The sequence below is a fragment of the Brugia malayi genome (genome assembly GCF_000002995.4).
Source record: "Brugia malayi strain FR3 genome assembly, contig: Bm_v4_Chr1_scaffold_001, whole genome shotgun sequence".
NCBI classification, from domain to species: Eukaryota; Metazoa; Nematoda; class Chromadorea; order Rhabditida; family Onchocercidae; genus Brugia; species Brugia malayi.
In genome coordinates, this window is record NW_025062475.1 from 507605 (window position 1) to 523440 (window position 15836).

General features: G+C 26.4%; 3 protein-coding genes across 5 annotated transcripts; all 3 read right to left on the reverse strand.

Annotated features, from left to right (window-relative positions):
- Window positions 1-1587: 1587 nt before the first annotated feature.
- Window positions 1588-3694, reverse strand: Bma-ykt-6 (Synaptobrevin homolog YKT6, putative; the record flags this gene model as incomplete). 2 transcript variants are annotated; one of them, XM_001896001.1, is made up of 5 exons in its annotated part: window positions 1588-1755; window positions 1923-2024; window positions 2862-2988; window positions 3199-3290; window positions 3581-3694. In XM_001896001.1, 5 exons carry the CDS (start codon window positions 3692-3694, stop codon window positions 1588-1590), a joined length of 603 nt encoding a protein of 200 aa, XP_001896036.1. The 2 variants fall into 2 exon arrangements, with proteins under 2 accessions (XP_001896036.1, XP_042932050.1); XM_043076116.1 differs by lacking the exon at window positions 3581-3694 and having other exon boundaries at window positions 3199-3284.
- A 1963-nt stretch (window positions 3695-5657) lies between these two features.
- On the reverse strand, window positions 5658-10070 carry Bma-algn-11 (glycosyl transferase, group 1 family protein; the record flags this gene model as incomplete). 2 transcript variants are annotated; one of them, XM_001896000.2, is made up of 12 exons in its annotated part: window positions 5658-5815; window positions 6199-6279; window positions 6366-6465; window positions 6551-6703; window positions 6878-7031; window positions 7194-7283; window positions 7652-7814; window positions 7902-7957; window positions 8328-8483; window positions 8838-8969; window positions 9238-9348; window positions 10009-10070. In XM_001896000.2, the coding sequence occupies 12 exons, from the start codon at window positions 10068-10070 to the stop codon at window positions 5658-5660; spliced, it is 1416 nt and encodes a 471-aa protein (XP_001896035.2). The 2 variants fall into 2 exon arrangements, with proteins under 2 accessions (XP_001896035.2, XP_042932051.1); XM_043076117.1 differs by lacking the exon at window positions 10009-10070 and having other exon boundaries at window positions 9238-9248.
- A 3874-nt stretch (window positions 10071-13944) lies between these two features.
- Bm13188 (Uncharacterized protein) lies at window positions 13945-14381 on the reverse strand (the record flags this gene model as incomplete). The annotated part of the gene is made up of 2 exons (XM_043076118.1): window positions 13945-14161; window positions 14308-14381. 2 exons carry the CDS (start codon window positions 14379-14381, stop codon window positions 13945-13947), a joined length of 291 nt encoding a protein of 96 aa, XP_042932052.1.
- Between the last annotated feature and the right edge of the window lie 1455 nt (window positions 14382-15836).

Here is a 15836-nt window from a genome sequence, read left to right on the forward strand (position 1 = left end):
GATGAATGTGACAGGAATTTAAAATGAAACCATAACTGGTAAACAACTCATCTCCCAAACCTCCTAATAAAACTGAGCTAGCTGAAGTGTGTGTTGCATGCAACAACTGTGGAATCCCACATAAGGATAGTGTATGTCTTATCCTAAAGTTAAAATTTAAATTTTCATTAGAAAGAAAGATATGACAAGACAAAAAAGTGAATAGATAAGCGCAATACAGAAAAAGTTGAAAGAATTAACAATTTTCGAGAAAAAAAAAAATCATCTAAAAATTAAGCTTAAATTGCAGAAAAATGTGATAGCATTTCTTTTGTCTCTCCTTATCACAGCAAAAATTCAAAACATAGAAAGAACGGTCACTCACTGGGTCATTTCAAACTCTGTGAATAATATCTTGCACCTTCAAATATGCATATTTCATTATAATTATTAGATTTTTTCTTAAATAATCTTTCCAAATTTTCATCCATAGCTTCTTAGATTGTTAGCATTTTTCAGGACAAAATTCTTGTCGTTAATATCATTATATGACTTTTTGATGATTTTTCTAGGATGGAACTAAATGTTTTTGATTAAGTGAGATTAGTTATCTTGACTAGTCTGCTGATAAAATTATTTCATTACCATCGAGAACAATAGGAAATTTAGACAAAGTTAATAATAGAAAATGATGGTGGTTTAAGAGCCTATCTTTCAGCTCATCCCTTACTTTTGAGTAAATTTTTGACAAAACAAGAACAAATCTCTAGATTTAGCGATTTAATAATGATAAACATAGTTGCAATGTTATATCAATATTAAGTACTAAGAAATCATAAAACAAAACTTCAAAATCGTCTTTGATAAATTTCCCCGCGAACGATGAAAAAGTATCATAAATTTGAAAATTTGTAATCAATTTACATTTGTCTACCAGTATTTAACGATTGCTATAACACTATTCATTGTCTAAATAGGATTCATAGGAAAAATCGAGACAGTTGCAACTTTAAAAAATACGAAAAATGTCGTTTCTAGAAATGAATTTACAAAGAATAAAAAATATATAAACAACATAGAATTCCTTTACATTAGCTTTCTCAACAGATGCAAAAAAAAAAAAAAAAGAAAATAATGGAATTTAAAAGAACAAAGAGAAAAAAAAAACAAGAAAAAATTTTATAACCATGATAGGAGAAGTAAAGAAACATATGTTTTCCTTTCCATCTCGAAAATATGTGACAATACTTGATTCGAATTTCAAAAAAAAAAAACCGAGAAAAGCCCAAGAAAAATAAACCAAATAGACAGAAACATTTTCATCTGCTTCTTATTACTTTTAATAGTTTGATGTTAAATTTTGCTGCAACTGCTAACAAGTGAATTAGATGGAGCACTGCAAATAATGACTATCAATGTAAATTTCTATCATGATGCTTATATGCCTTTTAATGATAACTTAATATCATAAAAAAAATCTTGGCAATCCTTCAGAATATGATTTTAAAAAAAAAAAGACTACAAGGCGGAGGATAAATCATCTTAAAAAGCAGTACATATCAAAACAAAAACAAGAAAAATATATGAAATTTTAAGAAGCATGAGCATTTAAGCCCAGCTACAACATTTGTTCATTTTTCTTGCCTGGGTGTAAAATAATTTACTTTGATTGGAGAGGCCTTCACTAGCAGCAATCAAGTCATCAAGCTTCTCACCACGTTCCAGTACTGATTGTATCGTATTATGCAATACTACTTTCGTCTCTTCTACTTCTTCCTGAAAATATATTTACAACATTGGTAACATTCTATCGTAATAATTGATAAAGCAAAATTGTTGAGCAAAAAACTTTTATTTCTACTGAATGTAAGAGAAATTTGAAAATTTATTCTGGTAATTTCGAAAGATTTGATTAAATCTATGAAAAGAAATTCATTAGTAACCTGAACTCGAGTCATCGCATCAGCTTCACGAGGATTCTGCCATTTCATCAATAGATCCGGTAAACCTGTATATGTGCAATCTTTCTCATTTTTTATTTGTGCCTGAAAATTACGCACTATCTTCCAGAGATGTACATAATAAAAGGAAGTAGTGTCGTTGTTGAAGCAATAAATAACAATTTTTGTTTGAAAATATTTTAATATCTCTAGTTTTCATAAATTAAAACTTCATTTCAATTCTGTTCTTATTTCTCTATCTCACAATCTAGAAGTAGTGTATCAACAGATTATCCAACATTCGATACAGATGTAGATACTATACTGCAGCAAAAAATACGGTTTTCCATGGTATTAAGAAAGAAACTTCAAATATTCAAATACTTATAAACTATCTCGCAATCTAGAAGTATTGCGATGAGCACAAAGTTCGTTGCCAAAAAGTCCCAAAAAGTGATTTATAGTAGAAAATTTATCACCAAACAGCATAGGAAACAATTTGCAACGTAAAGTTTTCTCGACACTTATTATTTTGAATGCTAAGTTCGCAGTTTTTCTTGACAACATTTTCGATAAGAATGCAAAAAATATTTTGAAATTTATTTCGTAGCAACGAGCATTAAGTTTTCTAGCAAGTTTACTGAAGTTTTTCAATCAAATGAGATAACTTAAAAATAAATTACTACTGCTCATATTTATTATGCTCATATGAGCTTCAGCTGAATAAACATTAACATCTGCAGCTATGACTAATAAACCAATATCAAAGAAAATCTTGCTAGATGTTATTACTAAGTTTTAAGCTAATTTTAATAACTCCACTTGTTTTCGGTTTCAAGTTTTCGATTACCTAGATTATCAATTCATGTCGATTATTTGTCTCTGAATATTGATCCAATTAACTCTGATTTCATGAGAAAGGAGAAAAAAAGTTGAACGAACCCATTGAACTGATAACACTTTGGTTGCAAAATCATCCAATATTCGTCGCAACATAGTGAATGCGATACGCTGCTGATATTCTGCATCCGTTATACAAATGCCCGATAATCCATCTTGTCGTACAAATCTAAAGATCAAAAAAGTCATAAGATTAAACTTTCTTCAACTGTTGTAGTGAGATAAGCTATATGTTTTTGTTTAAGATGAGAAATAATACTTAAATCATTGATGATAATAAAACTTAAAGTGTGAGGCACAAAATTCAAAATTAACTAAAACATTTAGGAATTATGACATGGACTAAATTTTAAAGATACAAATAAAAATTTTAATTTACGTATGACAAAAATATTCATTTTCTTTCACAGAACTACGGCTTGACAAGGCAGAACGTTCAACCAGTAACTTCCCAGTAAAAATCATGAATTCCTGAAAATTAAACTATATCAGCATAATCGAGAAAAAGAACAAATGTATAAAAATATATATCATATATCTCTGTGTTAAAATAATTTTATCTTCTATATCAAGTAACAAATATAAAAAATATATCAAATATATCTTCTATATCAAAATAATTTTATTTTAGTCCAATCAAATCATCTCAGACCACAAAATATTAAATTTATAAGCACAGAATTACGAATGGTTGAAACCCGTCATAGCATTTCGGAGGCTACACTATTCCGAGCAAACAATCCAGTAGTTAGTTAACCAACCTGAACGGAACCTCTTTGAAAGAAACTGAAACTACTCAAATCATGAGCAGATTTGAGAGTTTTTGCTCTGCCATCAGGGCCTTTATAGAGCACTTGGACTGAAAAAATCTTCATCGATAGCCCAGAAAGCTGGACAAAATCCTTGATAATATGTGGTGGCCTAGGTTAAATCTTCCTGTTTACAAATTGTTCCACATCGATGGACTGCACAGGACTAAAAAAATCTAAAATCTATAATAGATGGATAAAGATCACGCTTAAATCAACAATGAAATTGAAACAGTTACAACCGATTGATTAACTAAGACACTAATAGAATAACCCCGATTTTTCCACAGTCATTAATCTAGAAATTATGCCAATAAATTGAATTTATATACAATTCTCAAAACTTTGCTTTCTAAAAATTCTTCCCATTAATTTGAACTTTTTTGACCTATCATCATTTATAATTAATATGTTTTCCATTAATTCTTACCAAACAAAACCAGTTTTTTAGAGTAAATTAGGAAACTTCTAGGCTACTTTTCCAAGCAATTAATTGCATGCAACTACCAAATGGTTAAAGAACAAAAAGTAAGCACTTCCAGTTAAGAATCTGAATATTAATTAGGCCACTTCTTAAAAATCACTCAAGAATTTGCATTTTCACCTATTGTTAACAAAAGGAAAAAAATAACCCAAAAAAAATATTTATGTGTATTGACGAATAAGAAAGTACGTAAAAATCAATACACAAAAAAAAACCACATATCAGATCATCTTTTTTTTTTTTTTTAAACCATAAATTTAATATGGAAGTTATAAATAAATTTTCACGTATCATCAAAAGCTATGATGTATGAGTGGAATTGAAATTTTCGAAAATAAAACAAAGAAAAAAAAAAAAAATGAAACGTTAGAAACATACGTCTATCAAATATAGATCAAATCTCTGCACTCATACAATTTAATTTGTCATTTATTCATTTAAATAATAATTCTGATATACATATATACTTTTATGTAATAGGAAGGAGTTAAACAAGAAACATGTAGAAATGAAAATAGACTTCGTCGTTATACAAACATATATAGCTAAATGTTTCATCTCAAAAATTAAGCTAAGCGAATCATACATAATATACGAATTTTGTACCCAATTTATCCAACATAGAATGAAAGATTCTAATTTAAATAAAGTAATCAAAATATAAAGTTTTACTGCTACATGTATTGTAAATATTTTATGATACAATTCATCAATAAATAATATATCCAAATGAAAAATATAATAATCACACTACTATATATTTTTTTTACGTTTTTCATTCATTCAAAAGCACTACCTTCTTTTTAACATCACAGAAATATTTAACTGATTCGAACAATCAATCTGTGTGTAATTGTTCTATTTAAGAAAATCTCCGCAATTCATATAAAACAAAAACTAACTTCGTAAGAATTTGTTTGAAAAATAACCCATTTATAAAATTCATGCAAACTAAGCTAACTTAATCAGTTACAACTAAAGAATGTTAGAAAAGCAAAGAAAAAAATGCTAGAAGAAAAGTGAACAAAAGCGTGTACGTACACAGCTTACTAACGTCTTAAATGGAACACAATGTTATTAAAAAAAGGACAAATATGATGTAACGGAATGTTTCTTACGTCATCTCCTAGCTCTTTGCCCTTTTTTTTTTTCTTGAAAATTTAATTAATAAAATGGAGAAAGAAAGAGTGAACAACAATCGTAGTAAAGAAATGAGTTCATTTCCAATCTTTATGAACAAATTTCAACATAAAGGAGTTCTAATTTGCAAAAGCGATAATGAAATAAATGAAAAATAAGAAAGCAACCAAAAATCTTCAATAATTTACAACGATTAATAGCATGAATAAAATAATATTACCTGTAACTATTTTAATTTTATTTAGAGAAAGTCTCCTGCTCAAGTATAAAAATAAAGCAGTATAATGAGCTAAAAAAAGGGAAAGAGAAAGCGAAAAAAATATGAAAAATGAAGATGAACATATGAAGTCTATTTAATTTCATTAAATTAAAAAAAAGTGTAAAACTTGTAAGGCAAATATATTGTCAACCATAAGCGGGTAATAATTTCTCAACCACAGAATTCCATCCTTTTTCAAAATTTGTTTCCGTAAAACGATTCACTGAAAGACGTGCAGCATCACGTATCGAACTGCGTTCTTCCGGACTCATTTGTATTATTTCTAGCGCACAGTCCACAAAATCTAAAAATGAACAAATTTTCGATATAACCATAAATCAAATAATGTGAAAAAAAAAAAAAAAAAAACGCTAAAATAACAATTTTCGATCATATCACCGATCATATTTATTTATTAAAGTCTCTTCCCCATTTGTTCTACTTTTTCTCTCATCAATTACTTTTTCTCACTCTCACTAAATGTTCTCTCTGTTCTATTCACTTCCCAAGACAGTCAAATGAATCCTGCAAATCACATCGCTACCAATATTTAATCAAAATTGTAAGAAACCAATAAACAGTCAAACTTTTTTTTGGACTTTTTTGAACATGCCTTTTTCTCTTTTTTTTCTTCTAAACATCTTTGATAATTTTATTAAAAAAATAGAGAAATGCAAGAAAACTTACCATGTACACTCGCTGCTAGCAGACCAATTAAAGTTTTGCTTCCGACGGCATCTGCATTCAATATATCCAGTTTAGGACCACCTGTAAGTATTATCAGACATTATTGAAAACTGTTCATTCCTAACTCAGAAAAGAAAAAAAAAGCATAGAAAAGACAGTAAATTAACCTGAATTGTGAGCGATCATAATTTGGCCAGCAGCAATACCTTCCACAACAGATATGCCAAAATGTTCATTTTGCATAGTATGAATGCCAATCAGTGATTCCTTAATTTTTAGTTAATATATATTTGAACTATCACTAATCTTACTTTTATATTTAAACATTATGTAAGTATAAAAATCCTATTACTTCAAGTAGTGCTTCTACTTTATCGACAGGTGCATTAAGTGCCCATTCTAAGTCATCATTGCTAAGGCCCATATTTTCTCCATAGAGTTGCAAATCTTTGGCACGTTGAACATCGCCCATATCACGACATCCACCACATATAACTAATCGAATCTGCAACAATTTCATTACCATACTTCAAAGTTCCTTTATTCTCAGTTCAAATATAAATAAATCATTTGTAATGACAGACTTTAGAGTTAATGGAAGTTTCATAAAATCTCCATCTAAATTTGCGTTGTGTTACTAGTGACAACTAAATCAGATATTGTAATATAGAAATTCAACCTTGTAGTTCAGATTTTCTTTCAATAATCGCTTTTTCAATTCAGCTAAGAAACAAATCTGTAATCTATGATCTTTTTCGGGTCTAATCTGTCCAATTGATAACATTTGCACTCGTCTCTCTTCTCTTAGCAACTTTTCTGCCTTGGAATTGATCCTCAAAAAAAGAAAAAAACAGTTAATACCATTTATTAAGCTTTTGAATAAATTCTCTCTTTCTGATCATCGTCACATAACACCAATTTGATACAGCTTGTTATCTAATGCTTTGAGGCTTCCTTCCCACTTTTATCCTCAATAAGTAAACAAGTAAAGAAACCTGAGCAAGTTATCAACATTACACGGTGGATAGACGAGGTATGTTCGATCGTCAACGCCCCACAATGCCACAATATGATCACGAGTCCAGCTGAAGTTTTAAATTTAATAACTAGCTTCAAATGTTAGACAAGTAAATTGGATACTTTCGACATGTTAAATTCGACTTTGTGATATTATGATTAATCTAATAACGCATAAATTATTGCTCTACGGGGAGAAAAGAAAAAGAAAAAAATTGCAATATAACAATTTTCGAAATTAGTAAATCGAATCTCATTTAATGAATGACTAATATGCATATTTTCATTCTTTTTGAACCAATTATCTCTAAAAAAAGATTATTGTTAAATGCTATATATTAACTTGTTAATCTTTCTCCGCTTATATTAACGTTTCAAATGCTTAAGTAATTGAAAATAATAACACATAAGTAGAAATAATAAATCAAATGCTTACGTGCCATTAACCATAATAACTTTACTGCAGATACCACTGAGGGAGTAAAATATAGCGAATATACGATAATACACCAACTTGCAATAGGTAAAGAATCGGTTTTTCGCTATCCACTGTGCGTTATTATAAGAAGGTTCGGATGATTCCACCAATTTTATCATTTCTAAATAAGATATTCATTACCAGAAACAAACATATATTCGGAAAGCAATAAAAAAAAATGAAAATACAAAATGAAAATAAAATTAACCACGAGAAATAACAGGATAGTGCACATAGCAAGCAACATTGCATCCAGCAAACCATCTGCAAGAAACATTCATATATTATTTATTCTTTTCAAAGCACTATTCAACATATTATTTCTTTTCAAAACAAACCCAAAATGAGAAAAAGTCATCAATCGATCAAAATTTGTTTGATTTTTCTACAAAAACAATGGAAATCTTTATCAACATTTAATATGACTGTAGATTCTATGAGGACGTGAAACTTCAGCATCTGTCTACAAAATGCCACCTACTGTCATAATATTCTGCACTATTTTATACCTCAGAAAATACTTTTGTATCAACTGTAAAAATTGCGACATTCATTTCTGTTTTGCTTCATCCTATTTTGTACATTAAAAGGAACAAAAAATAAATATTGAACTGAGATTAAGGTTAATAACAACCTGAACAACGGTAACGTAAACGGATATCCCATTGTATCGATGAAAACATGTGGATTGTACCGGAACAACGCTTCAACGCCAACTAGCAAACCAGCCAAATTTTGAAGCAACAATGTCAAATATGGATAATTACTCGACTCCAACCAAGGTCGTGTACTACAAATAGAAAAAAAAAAACTTAATGCATAATATTGCATTAGCTATTTCCAAATTAAATGAAATTACATATTTCATTGTAATTGCGTATCTCCAAATTTTCATGTGAGTTTAAACAAAGATTACTGTTAATCAACAAAATAAGTATGATATGAAGTGCAGAATGCAGGAATAACTTTCATAAACTATAGTTTAATATGGATTATAAAAGTCCAAATTATAATTAATCATACAAGATTTCTTGAAGTGTTACATCTATCACAAGGTTACAACCATTTGCTCTTAGATTTAGCTTCTGTTTAACGTAATATTTCTTTCTGTAAAAAAAAAAAAAAAAAAAGAAAAAAAAAATACCGAAGATAGATGAATTGTAAATTGTTATCAATAACTTCAATATCGAAGCAGTCTTTTGCTTTTTGCAAGATTTTTTGAGGTGTTACATCCACATCACCAGTATAAACCACATATCGATATTTTTTGCCAAACCTGAAAAAACTTCGTTTTAAAATGCACTTAAAATAAACTTATCTGCCAAAATAAACGTGCAAAACTGAGAATGATTTCAGAGATAAAATCGATTGTACAGAAAACATCACAAATTACAAATTTAACTTCTTCGAAAAGTAACAAGAATAATGACCTAGAAGCCATTCACTAATACCGGGTCATCTTAATAACGATTAATTTTTCCTTCTTTTTTTCTTTTTGTTTATCCATTTGATACTTGATAAAATCTTTTTAACCAAATACCTACTTTTTTTGCATGGCATTGATAGCGCACCACAAAACGCGTTCACCGCCACCACCAGCATTACAATATGGATGAAAGAATGCTATTACATTACGATGCTTTCGTATTCGGAACCTGGAAAATGTTACCCAAAAAATGTAAATTGCAAAGTGACATAAATTGTAAGCTATAGATTAAATAGTCAAATATGCATTGATCAAGAATAAACCTAAATAATTTAGCAAATAATAGAAACATGGATTAAACTTGTTGCCCAATTAAAAATATCCTTCGCTTATACACATATCCATCACAGCAAGAAAAAATCAAAACATAAAAAGTAAAACATAAAGACATTGTTCAATATAAAAGAAAAAAAGAAAAAAAAAATGAATAGTAAGCAGGAGACGAACAAAAACAACTTTTCCACTAGCAAATATACTCTACCAATTATTTATTAAAGACTGAAAATGAAATGAAATTACTCCAATCAATATATCTGAAAAAACTAGGTATCAAGTTATATTACTATGCAAGTTTTAAAAAATAAACAACATACCTAATTCATATTCCATAATTCCATACACTCTTAAGTGTCAAAAATTATTTCAACTTATTTCAAGGTTCACATACTGATATATATATATATATATATATATATATATATATATACTGATATATCAGTGATTAAGAATTCAAAATGATGGATGAATGATTCAACAAGCTTAATGATATCTAATAAAGAAAGCAAAGCACAAAAGCAAATTTAATTTCACTTATACAAATAAAACATACCATATCATTAGCAAGAGAGTTATCAGTGGTAAAATGGAGAGGAACAGAACTGTGGAATCCATAACCACCTATAATTAAACGATAAAAAATTAAAGAATCACACAAATATTAGAGAATATCAAACGACAAATGTCATTCAAGAATTAATAAAAAAAAAAAAGAATACTTTTTAATAGTCATTAAAAATTATTATGGACTGAATACTTAACTAAATCGATTGAAAGCACAATTAGTCATGCAAAATTACGCTAAATCAATCATAAAAACGAAACAGAAAAATGACCATTGTAGTTATGTTCTATATGCCACTATTAGTGAACTGAAATGGATCAAACAAAAGTAAAACAATTGGTAAATTTCGAGAAACTAAGAGCAATCATTGATAAATGACACTGATCTTTTAGAAGAAGGCTCAATGCAGCTAAGGCAAGAGAGTCGAACTTAAAAACATGGGATTTTAAAATCTAATAACAATTTAAATTCAGAAGAAACTAATAACCTAAGCTTTAGTTTGCCTTCACTTTTCCTGAAAAGATTTTACGGATCACCGCTACTCAACTAAAGAATAATTTTTTTTTTTTTTTTTTCAACTAAAGAATAATTTTAAAAATCTGATGTATTGCCGATATACACATAAATGTTAAACATCTGAATACTTCAGTATTTCACAAAATTCTAGCAGCTAAGAAACCCTGATAATCATAAATTTTTCATGCACTAATAAGAGTAAAATTAAAGCGGAATTTTCCAGTTATTTGCCTCCATACCAGATGCACAGTGAGCAAGTCTTAACAATTTGAAGCAACTTTAATCGTAAATAATCTAATCCTTTTAAAAATGAACGTTTCCTAGCAGGTCTTATTCCTAGCTTTTGCTCAGTATAGCTTAAGTTTACTCAAAATTTATCCTACATATATATATATATATATATATATATATATATATATATATATATATACAAAATTTATCCTAATTTATCCTAAAATTTATCCAAAATTTATTCTAAAAAAGAAAGAAATAAAACGTAAAGCATGATGGAAGTTGTATGAATATACAAAGAATTAATTACACTATGCTGCTTTTAATTTCACTTAAAATTTTGACTTCTAATCGACATTCAGTTCTGTCTTCTCTTACAAATAGATTATTATGCTAATCAAAATACTATATCTAACAAAAATATAAATAAGATATCCTATAAGTTTAATAAAGAAGTATTGCTAATGAAATAATAGCAATTAAGAATGAACAGGATAAGAAAATGTGAATAGGAGAGCTGAAGAAATCTTGATAAATGAGTACAAATTTCTGCAACTGAGAAACACTTGCAAAAAAAGAAGAAAAAAATCATTAATATTTATTACATGATTAAGATGAAAGTATGAATGTAAAAGAGTTCACAAGATAGTGCAAATTTTACTAAGATAATTGACAGAATTTTGCAAAGAAAAAAAAAGAAAAAAGTAGTGCTGAAAAACAAAAAAAAAAAAAAAAAAGCTACAGAAAAAAACTAAAGAAAAATTGAAATGAAAGATGTGACATACCTTACATATATCACTGTTTGATAGCAAATGGCACCAATTCTTCTATCAACAAATCGTATTCATAATTCTTGATAACATTTTAATGATTTCCATTTCAATCATTTTACAATCATACTAAAGTGAAGTTTAAAAGATACGCGGTCGTAGTAAGCAGCCCGATATGAAAGCGTTAAATATTGTAAAAGATGGATGATTTCGAGTTTGAAATTTAAATTGCTAATACAGTGTGATATTTTGATCTTTTTCTTTTTGAGAAATTTAAAAAAAAAAATAAAAGAAACTAATTTGACAAATAGTAGTGCAATGTTTTCATTATTTTATACGCTATCTTTTTTTTTTTTCTTTTGGGATTTCCTATTATCAGTGCTGTAAAATAGATAAATATTTTAATTAAACGAGGAAAGAATACCTCTTTATTATTTTATCTTTTTCATTATGTAATGATACTTTATCAATTATTGATAATTTTACTACTAGTAGACATAATGCTTGATTGTAAATCATATGTAGCAACATGTAATGATGCTTTATCATTGATAAATTTATCACTGAAAGATGTGATTATAATTGTAAAAGTTAAATTGGTATATGTGATCATTTCTCAATGCACATCAATTATTTCATTACTCGTAAAACTTTTACACGGCATTGGCTTATTGATAATTTATTGAAAGATGAAAAAAAGAAAGGAAGAAAGAAAGGAAAAAAGAAAACTGTCAAATAAAACATTTAATTAATTGATAATACAATCTCATTGTAATGCGACAAATGAATGGATGAATATGACACACTTTTAAAAATAATTGAAATAAAAAGATGAAAATTTTAAATTAAAAGACAACTTGCATATCATTCATGCAAATTGTAAATGCATTATTGGAATAATTTTTAGTAAAATAAATTTTAATTTCCAATAAAATAATTTCTTAGAGAAAAAAAAAAGCCAATAGAATTTCAATAAAATAAACATTTGCTTTATATTTTCAATATAGTAACTTGTTCTTGTTACACTATAAATGAAATTGTTTAGTGAAAAATTATCATTTTAAGAGTTTCCAAAAAAAAAAAAAAATTTAAATGATTTTAACAAAATGTTTTTTCTTAACCTTTAGCATTCTTTTCAGTTATATCTATTGAAACTATTATAATTTCCGATGATAACGAGTGATTTGTTTAATTTTAATGCCTTTAGATTATGCTTTTTTTTTTTTTTTTTTTTTTCATTTTTCCAAGCATTCATAATCGTTAACAAAATTTTCATAATGCTTGCATGCATGCATGCATGCATGCATTTAAAGTATACTTTAAATTTGATATGAAATATGGAGAAAAAAGAGATTAAATTCTTTACTTATTATTATAATTGTAAATTTGTTCTCAAAATTCAAAATTGTACATTTTTCATTTGCATCATTCAATCATTCGATTACTTTTAATGCATGCATTTCCAACAACATTAATACTAATTGTAAAATTTTTTAACTTAATAATTTTAACTTAAAAAGTTTAGGAATTTCCCTATTGATTACTAATAAGTTATCATTTTAGCTTTTAAATGATTATCATTGATTACTTACATTTATTAAAATAAAAAAAAAAAAGGATTTTTATTCATGAAATATATTATTTCAATTTATATCATTTCACTGATGTATGTGTAAAATTCAAGTATAACTCATATTATTATTATTATTATTATTGTTATTATTATTATTCACTAAATTATATAAAAATTACTCTTTTATACTTTAATTTACGAGTAATATTATTGCTAATATTATTTCATTCCAATTATTGCACTTTTGCTAATCAACAAATGCATATTATTACATTCTAATCTGTTTTGCATATTAACTTTGATCTGTTATTAATCAATGAAAACTGCGCAAATTGTTCAAAAAATGGTGGCGGTATTTTAAGACATCTCGAAAGATATCTTTTAATGAATCTAATTTAAATTACCATTGATGTGAGCAAGTGTAAGTTATATTAATTCATTCTTGTTTACTGATCATTTAATATCTATTCAATATTATTTGGTTAATGTTTTATTGTATTAATAATATTATTGCTACATTAAAATTTTATTATTTCCTCTTTTTTTTTCCTTCTCTTTTAAATTTCTTTTCCCTTCTTTTGAAACAAAAAATCATATTTTTTTTTTTTCTTCTCATTTTGAAATTCTCTCATTTCTTTTCATCTAACTCTAACATTTTGCGTATTATCGAAGAAAAATCACAATTAGCAAACATGAATGATCAAAATGATTTTGTAAAAACTTTTAATTTTTATGCTAGAACAATTCGTAATTCGTATTATAAATTAATTGTTCAAATATTTTAAAATAAATAATATTCCATGAGTGATAGACAGTGATAACAAACATTTTACACTATTGATTCATTACAAGTGACTGATGATTCATTCTATCATTAATGTTATTATTATCATTACTTTCATTTTCAACATTATTATTATCATTATTACTATTATTATTATTATTATTGTAACTAGATGTTTGTTGTTTATTACTTTCCAGGTATTTGTTATTTTCTATTCGTACCAATTTCATTTGTTGCTCTTGTACGAATGCTTCCAATGGTACTTCACTGAAATTATTTAAAATTATTTTTACAATTATTATAAGTGTATGGTACATAATTCTATAACTAACTTTCATGATGCTAAAATATATATTGTTTCTCATATAGTTTAATTTAAAATTAAATTTTAAAAAATTTAAAAAAAATGTTACATGGTAAAGCTATCTTTTGGTCCAGTTCGTCTCAATCGATGTGAAAGTTTTTCATCTTCTTCAGTTACTTTCATAAAATTGTCAACCTGAAATTGAGTAACCTAAACAGAAATATGCCTTTTCAATGAATACAAAATTAAATAAGCAATTAAAATTTTTAAAATTTTATTCCATATCAAAAAATTTTAGTAATAATTACATCACTGACATAGATATAACAATCGCAGCATTTCTAGGTTAATAAAGAGGTTAATTTTTTTTTTTTTTTACTCATTAGAATTTTTTTTTATTAGGATTTTAATTTTATCATTATGATTGGATTTTATCATTATGATTAGATTTTATCATTAGACTTTTATCATTATGATTAGATTTTATCATTAGACTTTTATCATTATGATTAGATTTTATCATTACGTTTATCATTGTGATTAGATTTTATTATTACTTCTATCATTATGATTAGATTTTATCATTACTTTTATCATTAGAATTTACTCGGTTATCGATTACAGATTAAAAACATTGCATTTATTATGTCAAATCTTTTCATTCATTCTTATACTTTTTATTCACTATTTCTACTATAATTTTTTTTTTTTTTAGAAAATAATTTGAAAAAAAAAATATTTAAATGATAAAAATAAGTGAACTAACTTACAATAATAGTTATCGGTAAGGCAAGCACTAAAACACCGCAAGCAATTGCACCGGTTGCTACCAGTTTTCCAACTAAAAAAATAAAATTTTTTTCGCAATGAATGCAAAATTAAATGAACAATTAAAATATTTATAGCTAATATAGCTAAATCTTTTTTTTAAATAAACTTTAAAATTTCCGGAAAAAAAATTTTTAAACTATTCAATCCAAAAAAAAAAGAAATAGAAGATTTTTTGAGAGAAAAAAAAAAATACCAAGAAAAATGATCATTTTACAAGTATAATAAATGATAATAAAAAACAAATCATGACAGAACGAAACGAAGATAAATAGCTAACTTAACATCAAATCTTTAATCTTTTTTTTTTTTTTTTCTTCTCAAATCACTTAATCTTTGCTTTGTAAAATAAGTTATCCTTTTTTTTTTTTTTTTTTTTAAAAAAAAAGAAAAGGAAAATTTCAGTGTTGTGAAACTTATAGATTAAAACAGATTGAAATATTTATAAAAAGAAATTTAGCAAAATGAAACGATAATATTGATGAAATTATTGATAAAATTTTAAAACTTAAGATTAAATAGAATTTGATCTTAGATAGCAGATGATAATAATGATTAAAATTTGTAGTAAATAATATCTTACGGACTGTTGTTGGTGTAAGATCGCCGTATCCTGAAATGAAATTTTATGTTAGAAATTAAATAATTCTAAATGATAGCAAGAAAAAAAAAAAGTGGGAATAATAATTGATAAAAATAATTTTCAGAAAATTTTTTTTTTAAATATATGCATGCAAATATTTTACATTTTGATTTTGATATTTTCTGTAAATTGCAAAAAATAAAATTTCTGCAAATTTATCGTAAATA